The sequence below is a fragment of the Aulonocara sp. 'chitande type north' Nkhata Bay genome, linkage group LG1 (genome assembly GCF_057382095.1).
Source record: "Aulonocara sp. 'chitande type north' Nkhata Bay isolate Kocher_YH1m ecotype deep benthic linkage group LG1, A_spYH_male_GT1.1, whole genome shotgun sequence".
NCBI lineage: Eukaryota > Metazoa > Chordata > Actinopteri > Cichliformes > Cichlidae > Aulonocara > Aulonocara sp. 'chitande type north' Nkhata Bay.
The window spans coordinates 15,411,082-15,425,403 of record NC_141344.1 but is presented as its reverse complement, the minus strand read 5'-3'; the positions used below and the strand labels follow the sequence as shown (position 1 = coordinate 15,425,403).

Below are 14,322 nucleotides of genomic sequence, written 5' to 3'. Positions count from 1 at the left end.
GAATAAGTCATCATCCAGGATTTTCTTACCTGGATTATTGAGGTAGGATCAAGACATCATGACATCAAGCTGCACACCAAGAGTGAGCGAAACATCAATTCCCTGATCCCTCTTGCCAGGTACTGAGAAGCCAGCTGAATGGAGGAATAAGAGCCAAGTCATTAATACATAAGGTCATCAGATAGCCACCTGAAATAATAAGACGTCCACAGGAAGAGATAGATGCTACTGATGTCAAGACACAAAAACTCGTCACAATGCACAGAGGTCTCCACCTGAAGTCCAGTCCAGTATCCTGAGGCTCTAAGAGCAACAGAAAGAGGGAGGGCAAGGATTAGTGCATGTCACTACAATCCAGGATGAAAGATGACACATTTGCAAATAGATCAGGAAGATCTCCAAGAATGCTTCAAGCAGCTGAAGATGGATACTGATGAGGAACAGGAAGAGGAACAATCATGGACAATCACTCCCTTGCGTGGGATGTATTATCGACAGAGAGAGGAAGTGGCTGACATCAAGAAATCCTACCAGTGGCTTAAGAGGTCAACTTTAAGGACAGTACAGAAGTTCTGATCACGAGCTAAGGACCAGATCTACCACAGCTGACAGGACCCAAGATATGCAAACTGTGCAATGGTCCCCCTGGAGATTACACATAGCATCAAGATCCAAGCTGGGACAGCATACACTGAGAGGCACAATTTAGTGGCTGGGATAGTCAGAGCGCCTCACCTCTGTCAGTGCGCCCCAGGCAGCTGTGGCTATGTAGCTTGCCATCACCAGTGTGTGAATGGGTGAATCACTGAATGTAGTGTAAAGCGCTTTGGGGTCCTTAGGGACTAAGTAAAGCACTATACAAATACAGGCCATTTACCATAGTGTACAGGAACATCTGTGCCACATTTGGAATGAAAGTCCCCAAGTCCCAGTGGGAGACCTCACTAAAGGTGGTTGAGAACAGCAGGACTAAGATCCTGTGGGACTTCCAGTTCCAGACAGACAAGCAGCTGCTGGCCAACCAACCAGACATGTTGGTGGTTGACAAGGAGCAGAAGACCACAGATTGATGTGGCAGTCCCAGTGGACAGCAGCATCAGAAAGAAGGAGGACAGTAAAATAGAGAAGTACCAGGGGGTGAGGGAATAACTGGAGCAGATAGAAACATCAAAACAGGAAGCATCACAGGAAAAAAGAAAGTAAAGAAAATGGCATTTCAAAGACACAGATGTGAGTGAGGTGTATGAGACAATTTACAATAAGTTAGTGGGTAATATTCACTTGCTAAACTCCAATACATGCAATTGGAGTTGCATCAAATTATACTTTGTTTTTTTCTTTAGATAAGGACTCATAATAAACTGCTCCACTCCTCTCTGGCATCTCATTTTTACAATTAAGCCTTCCCAACATTTCAGCATCCACATTTTCATTGTCAGAATTTGAGATTCTTTCCAAAGCTTAGGGATTAGTGAGGTACAAGTAACTAGATCCACAATCAATACTCTTATTACGCACTTGTTTAACTGTGCTAAAGGACCTCCATCTTCAAGGGGAGACATCTGTGGTGACGTTGGCAAATCAGACTTAAATTATTGGCCCATACAATCCAAATCATCGCTCTAAAAATGAACAACTTTGGCGCGATTCCATAATGCATGCACATAAGTCCATCTTTCTGTCCTACATTTCCAGCATGACACATCTTTAATTAAACCAATTTCATGTAATCTGAAAGGAGCGTAGTAATACCGATTAATGATTTTATCCTGAATAAATTTGCCCGTGGTATCCCTGACTAATTTTTTAAATATTGTTTTCCCATGACTCATTTTCAGATGCAGAGACAACATCTTTTTCCCAGGTCTTCTTTAGTTTGTTGCTTTATGTTACATTGTTGAAAGTTTTAAATAAGACAGTATGGTGTAAGTGCTTTTATGCAGTTTGATTTTTCTTCTTATACAATCTTTAATTCACCGGATATATTTTTAAATATTCAAGCGTTTCACGACAGAAGTGCAGCCGCACTGTCCTTACCGTCGCCTCTCCAGCAGGGGGCGATGGCAGTCGCTCCGGACACATGGAGGGGCAGGGAGGAAGAAGGAGCTCAGACAGAGGCTGATTAAAGCGGTCAGCAGTCACAGGTGGTGGTCTGTGTAAGGGACCGGAGAATCGTTACAAAATATACCATGAAGAACGAAGGCATAGAAGGGACGGAGAGGTTTCTGAGCCCGGATAAAGGCAGGGGCCTGCGGGCGTTGAGACACTTCGCGGTGGGGGAGCTGGTGTTCGCGTGTCCTGCCTACTCCTACGTGCTGACCGTGAATGAGAGGGGAGCGCACTGTGAACACTGCTTCACCAGGTAAAACTGCACCTCACCTCACTCAAACAGCTGACAGACCCCTCTTGTAACAGGTAGTTACGAGCAGGCGCCTTCCTCTGTGAAAAGGAGAACTGAGTGGAGCGGGTAACGTCCAGTTCACCGCCAGCTAACCTCATTACAGCTACGTTAGCAGTTAAACCCCTGTGCACCTACTCAGCTGATTAAAGTGGGTCAGTGAGACGAGCCAGCTCACCTGACAGATGCTGCAGCTTTTGTTTGTAGCACTGCGGAGTCAAGAGAGTAAAACACGAGTGGATTTTAAAACGATACAGTGCTTTTTAAGTACTGTGTATATACCCTATATAGTCTTAAATAGGTTATCAGTATTTACAGGTCGCATACTTGGTTAAAGGACCACTTGGTAAATTTGCAGCCCTATTGATGCCATAGTATAACGTGTCTGCTTGTCTTATACAACACGTGCTCTGGGCACAGACCTGTTAAAGATCCTCACTTGTCCCCCCAGAACGAACTACATAATGTTGTTTTTGTGTCTCCAGCTGTGCATGTAGCGGATGTCTGTATAATGTTGTGTGGCTTTATGGTAATTTGTAGTCATTTCCTCTCTCTACATGGGTGTATTGTGTCTCATAGTTATTATTTGTGTTTCTTAGACTTTTCTATTTAATTTAGATTTTCTGCACTATGTCTTGTCTTATTTTTTGTCTTCGTTTATATTTGTTGTTTTGCAACTTTTTGGGGATTAATTCTGGAGGGTGGGAGGGACTGTGTCCATGCACACACTTGACAAAGCGCTGCCTTTGTAATATCAGACTGCCAAAGCTAGCACGCTTGCACCAGTAACCGTGTAGGCTGTTGAGTGGCCTACAGCATTCAGAGAGCATCATGTGTAGGAGGAGTGTGTAGGCACACTTTATCAAAAACATGACAGGAAATTAGATTCAGTTTAATTTTAAAATCCCTTCACAACACTTTATAGCATTATATGAACTCACTCTCTGTGACACTCTTACTGACACTTTCTTACACACACATGCGTCCTACCAAAGAAGCCATTAAAAGGTTTGTAGAGCATTGAAAGGTTAGGTTGCTAAATATAGGCGTCCGTGTGTCCCAAAAGAGGAGGAGCCATGAGATGAGAAGTCAAGTCCAGGACAGGCGTGCACTGGAAGGCATGTACGCAAGTGTGTATATTTGCCCCGTGTTGTACCTTGTGCCTTATCTGACATAATTAGTGAACTGAAAATGTTTGTAGATGCTCCTGAGAATATAATCTGAAATTCAGATCCAATGCATGTGACCCAGATGTGATTAAAATTAAACTCTAAACATCTTTATGTTCCCTATTATGTCCCAGACTATAACAAACTGTCACGGCCTTCTCGTTCAATACCAGGTTGAATTTTTATTATTGTCATTTTTTTTAAGAAGTTGAAGGCTGTCACTATAAAGTTTATTCCCGTATCCACCATCCAGGTGTGTCATGTTGTTTCTTCATGTAGTTTAAAAGAAAGTGTCCCTTTTACGTACAGCAGTATCTGAATGTATTGCATCTTCGTGTCATTACAGGAGAGAAGACCTTTTTAAGTGTGGTAAATGTAAGCAGGCCTACTACTGCAATGTTGACTGTCAGGTAAGATGGTCATTTTGGTCTTTTTAATGGAGATTTTGAAGTCTTTTTGTAAGTTTCAAAAGTCAGCTCAAGGAACTGACTAGGACTAGGTGTCAGTTGGTACTTTATGTTCAAAAAAGTGCTCCTTTTGCTAGCTTAACATTAGCATGCTCTCTTGTGCAGATGCCTGCAAAGAGCCAATAATGCATTAGCAGCATGATGCAGCTGTGTCTGTCCTGTAAGCAGTTTGCACTTTAACAGTGCTCTCTTATTCTTTAGTGCAATAAAATTAATGACTGTATCTCCACTCCAACATTTTCCTTCCCTGCACATCAACTAACATCAGTGCAGGACCAACAGAGGCTCCAGTTAGATGTTTTCTATTTGTCCTCAATGAAGAACCTTTGTAAGACAAGTAGCAACATAACTGCAGCTGTAATGTGATTGCTGAATTTAGTGTAGTAACACATTACATTACTGAGTTATTGACAAATGTTCAGTTATTGACGATCTGTTTAGTTCTAGTGTGATGGTACAAATCAAACTCTGTACACTGCAGTAAAGTACAGACAGAGACAGAATGACGTTTGCCTCGGTCATTAATTTATCAGTGATTTACTCTTTGATGACAGAAATGTCCGTTTAATTCTCCTTTTCTTTGCTGTCTTAATTTTGCGTATCTTGTTGTTTTTCCTTTTATAACACTTATTCAGAAAAGGATAATTTACCACTTACTGTGTTTGTGTGTTTGCACAGAGAGGTGATTGGCCCATGCACAAGCTGGAGTGTGTAGCGATGTGTTCCTACGGGGAAAACTGGTGTCCATCAGAAACGGTCAGACTGGTGGCAAGAATCATCATGAAACAGGTGAAGTGACACAAAGAAGCAGGAGAAGTAATGTTTCAGTATCCAGAGAATACTCAGAGATGAACACTAAAATGAAAAAGGAAAAAAAAACTATGAGAGATATAGATGTTCTCTACATATTACGACATAACAAAAATAAAGAGTTATGGTTAAGACGCCGTAATTACCATTTGGATGAATAACACAGCAAGAAGAGGAAGGAGCAACAAGCAAACCTTAAAATAAATATCTGAGTGAAATATGATCTGGGTCTTCACAATAATCTGACTCGACTCATCACTTTAATTTACATAGTTTTCCATGCGCAGTGTAATCACACATGTAGTTTAGATTAAAATGAACAGTCGTTGTGCAGTGTTAACATGGCCTTCTTGTGTCGTAATTTGACCACAGCGTTTAAATGTAGGTCTTATCTTGGTTGATGACAATGCTCATGAACACTGCTGTCCCTGAGCTGTGCTTGGAAGCTGCTGTATTACCATAAAGATCTTTAATGTCTAAACTCAGCTGAACGTTTATACTAGAACTGTCTGCAGGTAATTTAATTCAGCGTAAAGGGAAAATTAAGTTTAGTTTATATCGTTACATCATTATGCGATCGCTATGATTCAGGTTTTTTCATTAAACACTGTCATTTTGCAGAGAGCCACAACAGAGCGAACTCCCTCAGAAAGGCTGCTACTGCTCAAAGAGTTTGAAGCTCGTAAGTTAACGTTTGTGTGTGAGTGTGAATACATAAGCATACACTTTAGTTAGACATTCATGCACTTTTAGTTTGTGTGTGTGTGTGTGTGTGTGTGTGTGTGTGTGTGTGTGTGTGTGTGTGTGTGTGTGTGTGTGTGTGTGTGTGTGTGTGTGTGTGTGTGTGTGTGTGTGTGTGTGTGTGTGTGTGTGTGTGTGTGTGTGTGTGTGTGCGTGCGCGCGCTATCTATGTCTCTGCAGTTGTGGCAGTGTGTCTATTAATATCCTCAGCTGTAGCCTCCAGTCCTGGTTCTGTCGCTTTCATTCACTCCAAGTGTGCAAAGCACTGGGGATCTAAATCCCAAGCTTCTGGCTTCTGTAATTTCATGTTCTCTCCCTTCCTTTAACAACTACTGCCACTGTGCCCTTGAGCAATAAACTCATCTATCGTCACTGGGAAACTGTGATTATGCTGAGATGCACTTATCTGTTAATATAACTCAGTTTTAGCTCATAATTAAGAAACTAAACTCTGCTGAGCCTGTTTTCGAGCAGCAAGATTTACAGGGCATTTTTGTTTCTGTTTTCTGCAGTTGTTCTAACTGCTTTACTAATGTGCAACTTTCAGGTTTTAATGAAGTTAAACACAGTGAAACAGGTCCCATTGGTCGTAATCTCACACATGCACGAGCTCTGGTTTCCCTGAAGTGCCAACAAACGGTTTCCTGTGCTCCATTTGGGATTATTATTTAGTCTGAACTGTTGTTTCCGGCTCAGATGTGTCACCACGGGATTGTTAGAGAATTAACCTTCATACTTGTCCCTCATGCGAACCAAACAAATGGTTGGCCAGCTGCTGCCTGCTGCTACTCGTCTGTGTCTGAGTGGGTTTGTGTGATTGGCAAAGACAGACGGCTCATAGTGGTGCTGTGTTTAACACTTATTAACACTGAGGTGTTCTCATCTGCTTACCGTTTGGAACCAGATTATTATTATTATTATTATTATTTGAATCATCAGTTTAATGCATATATTTCTTTATGCTTGGAAAAAAAGATCAAATGTTTTGCAAGAGGTCCAGTGTAACTGAATGGTCAAATGTTATATTGATATTTACGTTTTGCTGACTTAAATATCAAACTTTAAGTCAGCTGCTTGTTCACTTTTTCCTGCCAATGAGAGACAACTCAGTGGTACATGTTTATTATTTACATGTTTGGTTCTCTTTTAAATAAATGTGAATAAATTTAATTAAATAAATCTCAGTAATGTTAAGCCCAATGTCTGGTCTGTTATATTGTCAGTTGCTTTTCATGTAATTATTAATTTTCTCACTTCTTTGTCAGCCCTTTGTCCCTTATTCTTTTTAATCTTTTTCTCTTTGACAGATTTAGATAAGATGGACAGCGAAAAGGAGGAGATGAACCAGACAGACATAGCAGCGCTGCATCACTTCTACTCCAGACACATCAGTAACCTTCCTGATGAACAGGCTCTCACGGAGCTATTTGCACAGGTATCAATGAAGAAACACCAGATGGCTGTTCGAGTTGTCAGTGAACCAATGGATCCAAAAACTAAAATCTCATGGCGGCGCCAATGCAGTGTTTACCTTTATCACTGAGACTGCTACATCAGCCATTCCCTGCCCACAGTCTGCATTATTTTCCATTATTTTTATGGTACTAAACATATTTCTGCATGACATCACTACACTGCACTGGTTTGCCTTTTTGACAGTCAACAGTGCAGAGAGACTGGAAACATGCAGCACAGCTGGTCTCAAATGGTGGAGATTCAGGTTACAGTTAGTGGTGTGCACTTTAACCTGGACACCCTGACGCAGATGCAGCTACCCTGTTTCTGAATTTGTACCTTGTTCGTATGGCAGCGCTTTTCCCAAACACCTGATAATCCGTACTTGAACACTAGCTTAACATCAGTTGATTTCAAGCCTTCTCCCACTAAGAATCTTTATTTCATACTGTTTGGGGGTTAGGGGAACTTGGAACCATCTCTTCATCTTTCAGCCCTCCATCCATTCTCAGTTGTCCTGCACTTGTAGGCAGAAAGACATAAAGGAGTGCATGTTTGTTTTAACTAGGCTCTGTATCACACGCCCACTGATTCTTTGCCATTTAACTCTGCAGCTTTGAGCGCTTTAATTTTATCTGTCTGGCAGTGGGCTGTCTCCCACCTCTTCAAGCTACATCAATGGAAACCTCTTTGGCCTGTTATCACACAGCTGCATTTAATCTCCAATTTCCTCTTCCTCACTGAAGTGGGTGGCACGGCACAGCCGAGGCTGATGCAAGTTGTGTTTTCGTGTTGCTGAACCCTGCTTTTTTTTTTTTTCCTTCAGGTTAATTGTAATGGTTTTACCATAGAGGACGAGGAACTCTCACATCTGGGATCAGCTGTTTTTCCTGAGTAAGCAGCTAACATGTCGTCATCATTCAGCGCTCTGTGTGGACATTTTAGGAGATTAAATTCAAAATAAATTCCTCTTTTCATTCCCCTGAATATGTCATCCCACTTTCTCAGTGACAGTTCGCCTGTTTTATAGGAGGTTTTTATATTTATAGATCACTTTATTTATTTTGTCTGTTTATTTCATGCTATGTGAAGCATGTACAAGCAACTGTTTATGGTCATTTTACATATTACTACTTCATAGCTGACAACAATTCTACCAAGAGGTATCTGATCAGCCACTAAAATACCTTAAAAACTTGGAAAAGTGAATAGTGCTCACACTTGGCTGCCCTCTTGAATACAGTTTACAAAAAATAAAAGTATTCATGGCAGAACTGCATGTGATACCCCACAGAGCTGTAGTACCAGTGTCACAAAGCTGCTAAATGTAGTGTTTTATCAGTGTCTTTTTAATTTTACAGCTTTTCTCTCACTTGTCTCTCTCACTCCTTCTTCCTTCCAGTGTAGCACTGATGAATCATAGCTGTAGTCCCAATGTCATAGTGACCTACAAAGGCACAGTAGCTGAGGTCAGAGCTGTTAAAGAGATAAACCCTGGAGAAGAGGCAAGTAAATACATCATTTTGAAACCTTCAATTACAGAAGTGTAAAAGTCTCTTATTGTAGGTTGTTTTTGTCATGTCTCTCTCTGTAGATATTTAACAGCTACATAGACCTGCTCTACCCCACAGAGGACAGGAAGGAGAGGTTGCTGGATTCCTATTTTTTCACATGCCAGTGCACAGAGTGCACCTCCAGGTCTAAGGTACTGTGAGTTTATCTCTTAGGAGCGCATATATTTTTGATATCTTGAATGGGAGTCTGGTACCAACAAACAATTTAGTTTGAGGACTAAAACAGCAAGTACATTATCTGGGTCAGTTATTAGCTGTGTGTTGGGGAAATGCAGCAGGATCATTGTCCTCATTGTGCCAACCTGTGCTTCCTCCCACCTTTGTTTCAAACGACACCTTACACTGTCAGAGATGTGGTGGCTGTGTCCCAGTTCCACATTATAAACTAGTGTACTGTATGGGTACTAATGCAGTCTTTTGTTTATATGCGTCAGTCTTCATAGCATGTTCTGTTTAGAATAGAAATGGTACTTAGCATGTGACAAGATGTTTTTGCATCATTTTGACTTCTGCACATTTTTACATTTGGAATGAAATCTGAAAGTTTCAGAAAAACTAAAATCCCTCCTTAGGTCTTTTTTGGTTTTACTGGAATTGACTTTTAATGATATCTGACTGTAATTAGCTTACTTTATGCACTGCATTATGAAGCAGTGACTTAATGTTGTGCTCTAAAATCCAAGCAGAACTACTGGTTAATGCATACTGAGATATTTGTATGTCTAATTTTGTTTCTTTCCCAGTGTGCTGTTGTCAGACAGTACAGCTGTTTATATTTGGTACTCTTATGTTTTAACATAGCTTCCCCCAAAGACTGTCTTGTATAAGATGCAATGTTATAAAACTCGGTATTATTTTTTTTCACTCTGTCTTTAGGACAAGGCAAAAATGGAGATCAGGAAGCTGAACCCTCCGCCAGAAACTGAGGAAATCCGATCCATGGTCCGTTATGCCAAAAATGTCATTGAAGAATTCAGGCGTGCCAAACACTACAAAAATATCCTTCTCTTATTATAATGTATTCTCGTCTTTCTCCTGATCTCTGACAGCTTTGCTGCCTCCTCTTCTTGCGCTGCCTTTTCTGTGTCATTATTTCTTGACTCTCTTGCACCCCCCAGTGAGCTGCTAGAAATGTGTGAGCTCAGCCTGGAGAAGATGGGAGCTATATTTGCAGACACAAATGTCTACATGCTGCACATGATGTATCAGGCCATGGGGGTGTGCCTGTACATGCAGGACTGGGATGGCGCTATGAGCTACGGAGAGAAGATCGTTCAACCGTACAGGTAAATCGATCTGTTGGAAATTCAAGTCATAAAGACTAGATTAATTCAATCACTGTCTACAATGGTACATTATAATTTGTAACTGTATCAAAGTTGTTTTCGTATTGCATAAAAAGAAGAAAAACTTGTTTTTATCTTGTAAGCCCTGCACTAAGAGTCTTGGAGATAAAGCAGACACTTTGTTCCTCTCTTTCTCTGATTGTATTTTACCAGTTGCTATGGGTCTTTCTTGATTTGTCACCTTAACTAAGTTATCCACTCCCATAACCACCTTTTATTCTTATTCCTTTAAGCTGGGTACATGTACAGTAAACTACCAAAAATGTGGTTTTAACTTTTTTTTTTACGATGATGTTTTCAGCTCATTTTGATGATTATGTTCTTTCTGCAGTGTTCACTATCCAGCGTATTCCCTGAATGTGGCGTCTATGTATCTGAAGCTAGGGCGTCTGTATTTGGGGCTCGAGAAGAAGACCCAAGGAGTCAAAGCTCTGAAGAAGGTGAATGCATGTATAAATATTTGGTGTATTAAAAGATCAATTGCGTAAGCAGTTGGTTGCAAAAGCATTTGAAATGCAACAAGCGACCACGGAGAGACCGATGAGTGGACAGTTGTTCATTCTTTGTCCTGTTTTTGTGTCTTATGAGCGTCTCTGCATGTACTAGAACTAAGTCAGGGTGGAAATGGAGTAGACGTAGTCCCGTGAGCAACTAAGTAAACCCCATGATTCATGATTCAGTGGTCTGTTGGGCAATGTTTAACAGTGGTAACCTGAAGTAAGGAATTTGAACCCACTCTGTTACAGTGTTGCTTGAGGTTTGTGGACATTTGTTTATGCACAGCTCTCTTAAGGTCCCTGCACAACATTCCAGTTTGAGATTTGCTGCTGTGCTTGGAATCATTGTCCTGTTTCATGACAGTCTTGATAGTAAGGCTTTGACTATTGGGCAGATGGTCTCACATATGACTCTAGAATATGTTGGTCACAGTCAACCGGAGACCGCAAGGTGCCCTGGTCCTCTAGCTTGTGGCTGTAAATAATCACCCTTTCTCCAACCATACTTGTTCGTTTTATTTCTGAGTGTACTTTAGCATTTAACATGCTACCTGGGGTCTGTAGCATCTGAGCCATATAGCTCTTAGGTTTTTTGCAGTTTTGGTGAGCAGTGAATGATCTGACTTCTGGTGAATTTGAAAGGACCTCCACTCCTGGAAAGATCACTCCAGACCAGTAAACTGCCAAAACTATTTGTTTTATAGAAGCAGCCACACTTGTTCATCATCAGTTAATCAAGTACAGTTGAGCAGCAGGACCTGGCTGCTACTTACCCTCTTAAATCTAGCAGAAGCAGTAAATGTTTTGATACATTGATTTTAACTTTGGTGTCTGAAGCTACATCACTGTATTGACATTCAAATGCTATTACATTCAACATTTGATCAGCTGTCAAGGCAAACGTGCATCTAATCTGTTTTTCTGTCTTCAGGCTCTCGCTGTCATGGAGGTGGCTCATGGAAAAGATCACCATTATGTAGCTGAAGTCAAACGTGAAATTGAGGAGCAGAAGTAAAAAAGAGGAGCTGAAGGAGCAAAAAGAGTAACGAGAGTCCGCAATGAGGGACCTCTCCAAAAGCAGCAACAACAAAATACACATCACAAATGCATGGCATGCATTGTTTACCTCTTCAGTTTTTAAATATTTTTGTTCACTCCGTTTCTTCTGCTTCTCTGTGAGCAGTCTTCACTCCTTAACTCATGGATGAGGACCACGTTTTGTATCTACAGCCGCCTACTTCCTGTCAGACCTGGATAAAAAATGGAGACACATTGGGGTTGCATTGTTTGAATGAGAGGAATACAGCATCTGATTTGTTTCTCATCCAAACTTGAACTACATTTAAAATGTTGGTTTTGGTTTCTTTTCATACATTGCATAAAAACAAAATCCCACCATTAGAAAGATGAAAACATTTTTTTATGCAGCCTTTCTTAAGATACAAAGCTTTTATGTGAACGGTCTATTTTCTGAAGCCCAATTTAATTTTTTTTTGTCCTTTTCCTGGTGAGTCTGATTCATTCACTGTTTTGTGGACCTGTCAATTAACAGTTTCCTATCCTTTTTCTTTGGCAGCAGTTATGGCTACGCAGCGTCGCCCCGGGCAGTTGTTCATGATTTAAAATTTTGTACAAAAAAGTGAACAGTTGTTACTCACAGCTGATGCATTTTTAAATCCTCAGATATTCTGGCTTCTTTCGTTCATGTCTAAACTGTGAAAATGTGACCATGCATCGTGTACTCTGTAGCACCAGAGAGGAGAATGCAAAGAACTATTCCTTAATGAATAACAAGTATCTTTTGCTCGTTTAAAAGAAGCAGGAAGTGTTGCATGTTTGACTGTTCATGTTTTCTTTGTGTGTGGCTTTTTCTTTTCTTTTCTGTGTCTTCTACTGGGGCTTGTTGACCAAATAGGCCACAGGTTAAACTGGCAAGGAACCAGCTATTCAGTCTGTTCAGTGTATCATTAAATCGGGGTGCTGATATGTGACCAGTTTGCCTCTTAAGTCACAGTGAAGACATTGGTACTATGATCCTGGATCAGAGTCCCTTTGCTCTCAGGAATAAAAGGGGGCAGCACAGTAGCTTTTATTGCCTTTTTGTCAAGAGATGCATTATTAAACTTTGTTGGTATTTTCTTCTTCCAGACGCAGCATCGATGCAGAAATGACCTATACAGTTGTAGACAGGATGGTAAAATACACTAAGATAGCAAGGTGTATAGCTTTTACAGTAATAAAGTAGAGGGTGGCATCCTTAACTTCTACATTTTATTGTCAAGAATTGGTGTAATATTTCATACAAAGAGAAGTGCGTCTTTTAATCTAATTTGTGCACACTTGTAAGCTAATTCAAACCGTAGTTTAAAACCGATGGTAACAGTTCCACATTTTAGGAAGTGCTACCTTTAGCAAGAATGCGTGTTGTAAAAGCATCTGTGGGTCATTAAAACAGTAGTTGGAGTTTAAACCCCCAAATGGGAGCTGTTATAGATCACCAAACTGTACTTCTGCTTTAGGGTTGACTAAAATGGATAGAAATACTAGGTGGCTGTGTTTAAGGTGTGTTGTTGGGAGGAAGACTTAAAAGTAATTAATGCAAAGATTATCACCAGGGCCTTTGTTGCACTCAGATTTTGTATTGTTTTTATGACACAATGATGTCAAATGGCAAAAATGTAAGCACATTTTATTTCATTTAAGCAGTTTCTGCAAGTGGACGCTTGGCCTTGCTGCCGTCTTCATTTTGCACTGCCAGAAACGATTCAGTTCTGTCGTTCTTTAAATGCATGTAGCTTCACTCTATCTCGTTTACTATGGAAACAGTTTAATGCTTAACATAAAGGTGGCAAACTGATAGTTGGAAATAAACCATTTGAAAGTCATTTTTGTAGCAAGCTGTGCAAATGTGACTCTGTCACCTGCAAAAATGCATCTAAAAGGTGCCTGCCTTACAGTTTTGCCTTGGTAACCCAAAAACACAGTTTGAGCAATTTCACCTTCTTTATTTTTGTCTTACTGCTAAAAGAAAAACACAATGTAAAGATAGGTTGTAGGCTTGTTTGCACAGGTCAGTAACCTATGTATCTAAACTTTCTATTGGCCAGAATTGAGCATTGTGTTTAATTTTGGTCAAAGACTTCGAAAATACAGTTATATATTTTGTGTTTTTACTCTGTCAGTAAAGATAAAACCTGTGGCACCAATATTGAAACGGCATGTAAGCCAGGCAAAGGGTAATTGGAAGGCCACCTGCACACTGTTTTCTCTTCTTTCTGTAATGAACTGTTATCTTTATCAGGCATGAATATTATTCTATTGGAATGCATAATTGAAAAAAATCAAGCCTCTGGCTCTTTCTGTACCGTGTCAGTGGAAATCAATAAATGACAGTATCGCACTTTGTTCTGTATTCTAACATTTTCTTCTGAATCTTTTTTTAAGCAGCACATCTAAAGCTACATGTCCTGATTGCGTAAAGAAAGCAGATATGTTAACAGAAGGGACTAATCTGATTCATAGAACAGACGCTGGCCTGATTAAGTCTGTCTGTGGAAGCAGTAGTGATGCAAGTTAGACTAAAAACTTTTTTCCAGTAGAAATCTTTGTTGAATTTGTCTTTTATTTGAGGACTAGGCTAAAAACTTCACCTGGTATGAAGCTGTGGCATCTAGGTTAGGTTAGAAATACTGCTAGACATATTTCTTTTAGAATTTGCCTTTTTAAGCAACATGTTTAAAAAGATTTTTGTTTGGAAACAACTGAACTGATATTTTTCAAGTCACAATATATATGACGAGTACCAGTCAGGTTTCAGAATCAACCATAGCACAGAAACGGCTCTTATGACCAGAAGATCAACAGT

At 40.2% G+C, this 14,322-nt stretch overlaps 1 protein-coding gene across 1 annotated transcript; it reads left to right on the top strand.

Moving 5' to 3' along the window:
* Nucleotides 1-2,064: 2,064 nt before the first annotated feature.
* smyd2a (SET and MYND domain containing 2a) lies at nucleotides 2,065-13,869 on the top strand. Its single transcript, XM_086285253.1, has 12 exons — nucleotides 2,065-2,362; nucleotides 3,914-3,977; nucleotides 4,713-4,823; nucleotides 5,466-5,526; nucleotides 6,893-7,020; nucleotides 7,867-7,934; nucleotides 8,443-8,545; nucleotides 8,635-8,745; nucleotides 9,491-9,611; nucleotides 9,726-9,900; nucleotides 10,292-10,400; nucleotides 11,389-13,869. Exons 1-12 carry the CDS (start codon nucleotides 2,190-2,192, stop codon nucleotides 11,470-11,472), a joined length of 1,308 nt encoding a protein of 435 aa, XP_086141379.1. The 5' UTR covers nucleotides 2,065-2,189; the 3' UTR covers nucleotides 11,473-13,869.
* Nucleotides 13,870-14,322: the final 453 nt, after the last annotated feature.

What these genes read in the sequence shown, in the direction of transcription:
- smyd2a (XM_086285253.1), top strand. Translation starts at nt 2,190, where the DNA reads ATGAAGAACGAAGGCATAGAAGGGACGGAGAGGTTTCTGAGCCCGGAT. An exon ending in AAGATCGTTCAACCGTACAG is followed by an intron (nt 9,901 to 10,291) that starts GTAAATCGATCT and finishes TTCTTTCTGCAG; the next exon opens with TGTTCACTATCCAGCGTATT. An exon ending in GAGTCAAAGCTCTGAAGAAG is followed by an intron (nt 10,401 to 11,388) that starts GTGAATGCATGT and finishes TTCTGTCTTCAG; the next exon opens with GCTCTCGCTGTCATGGAGGT.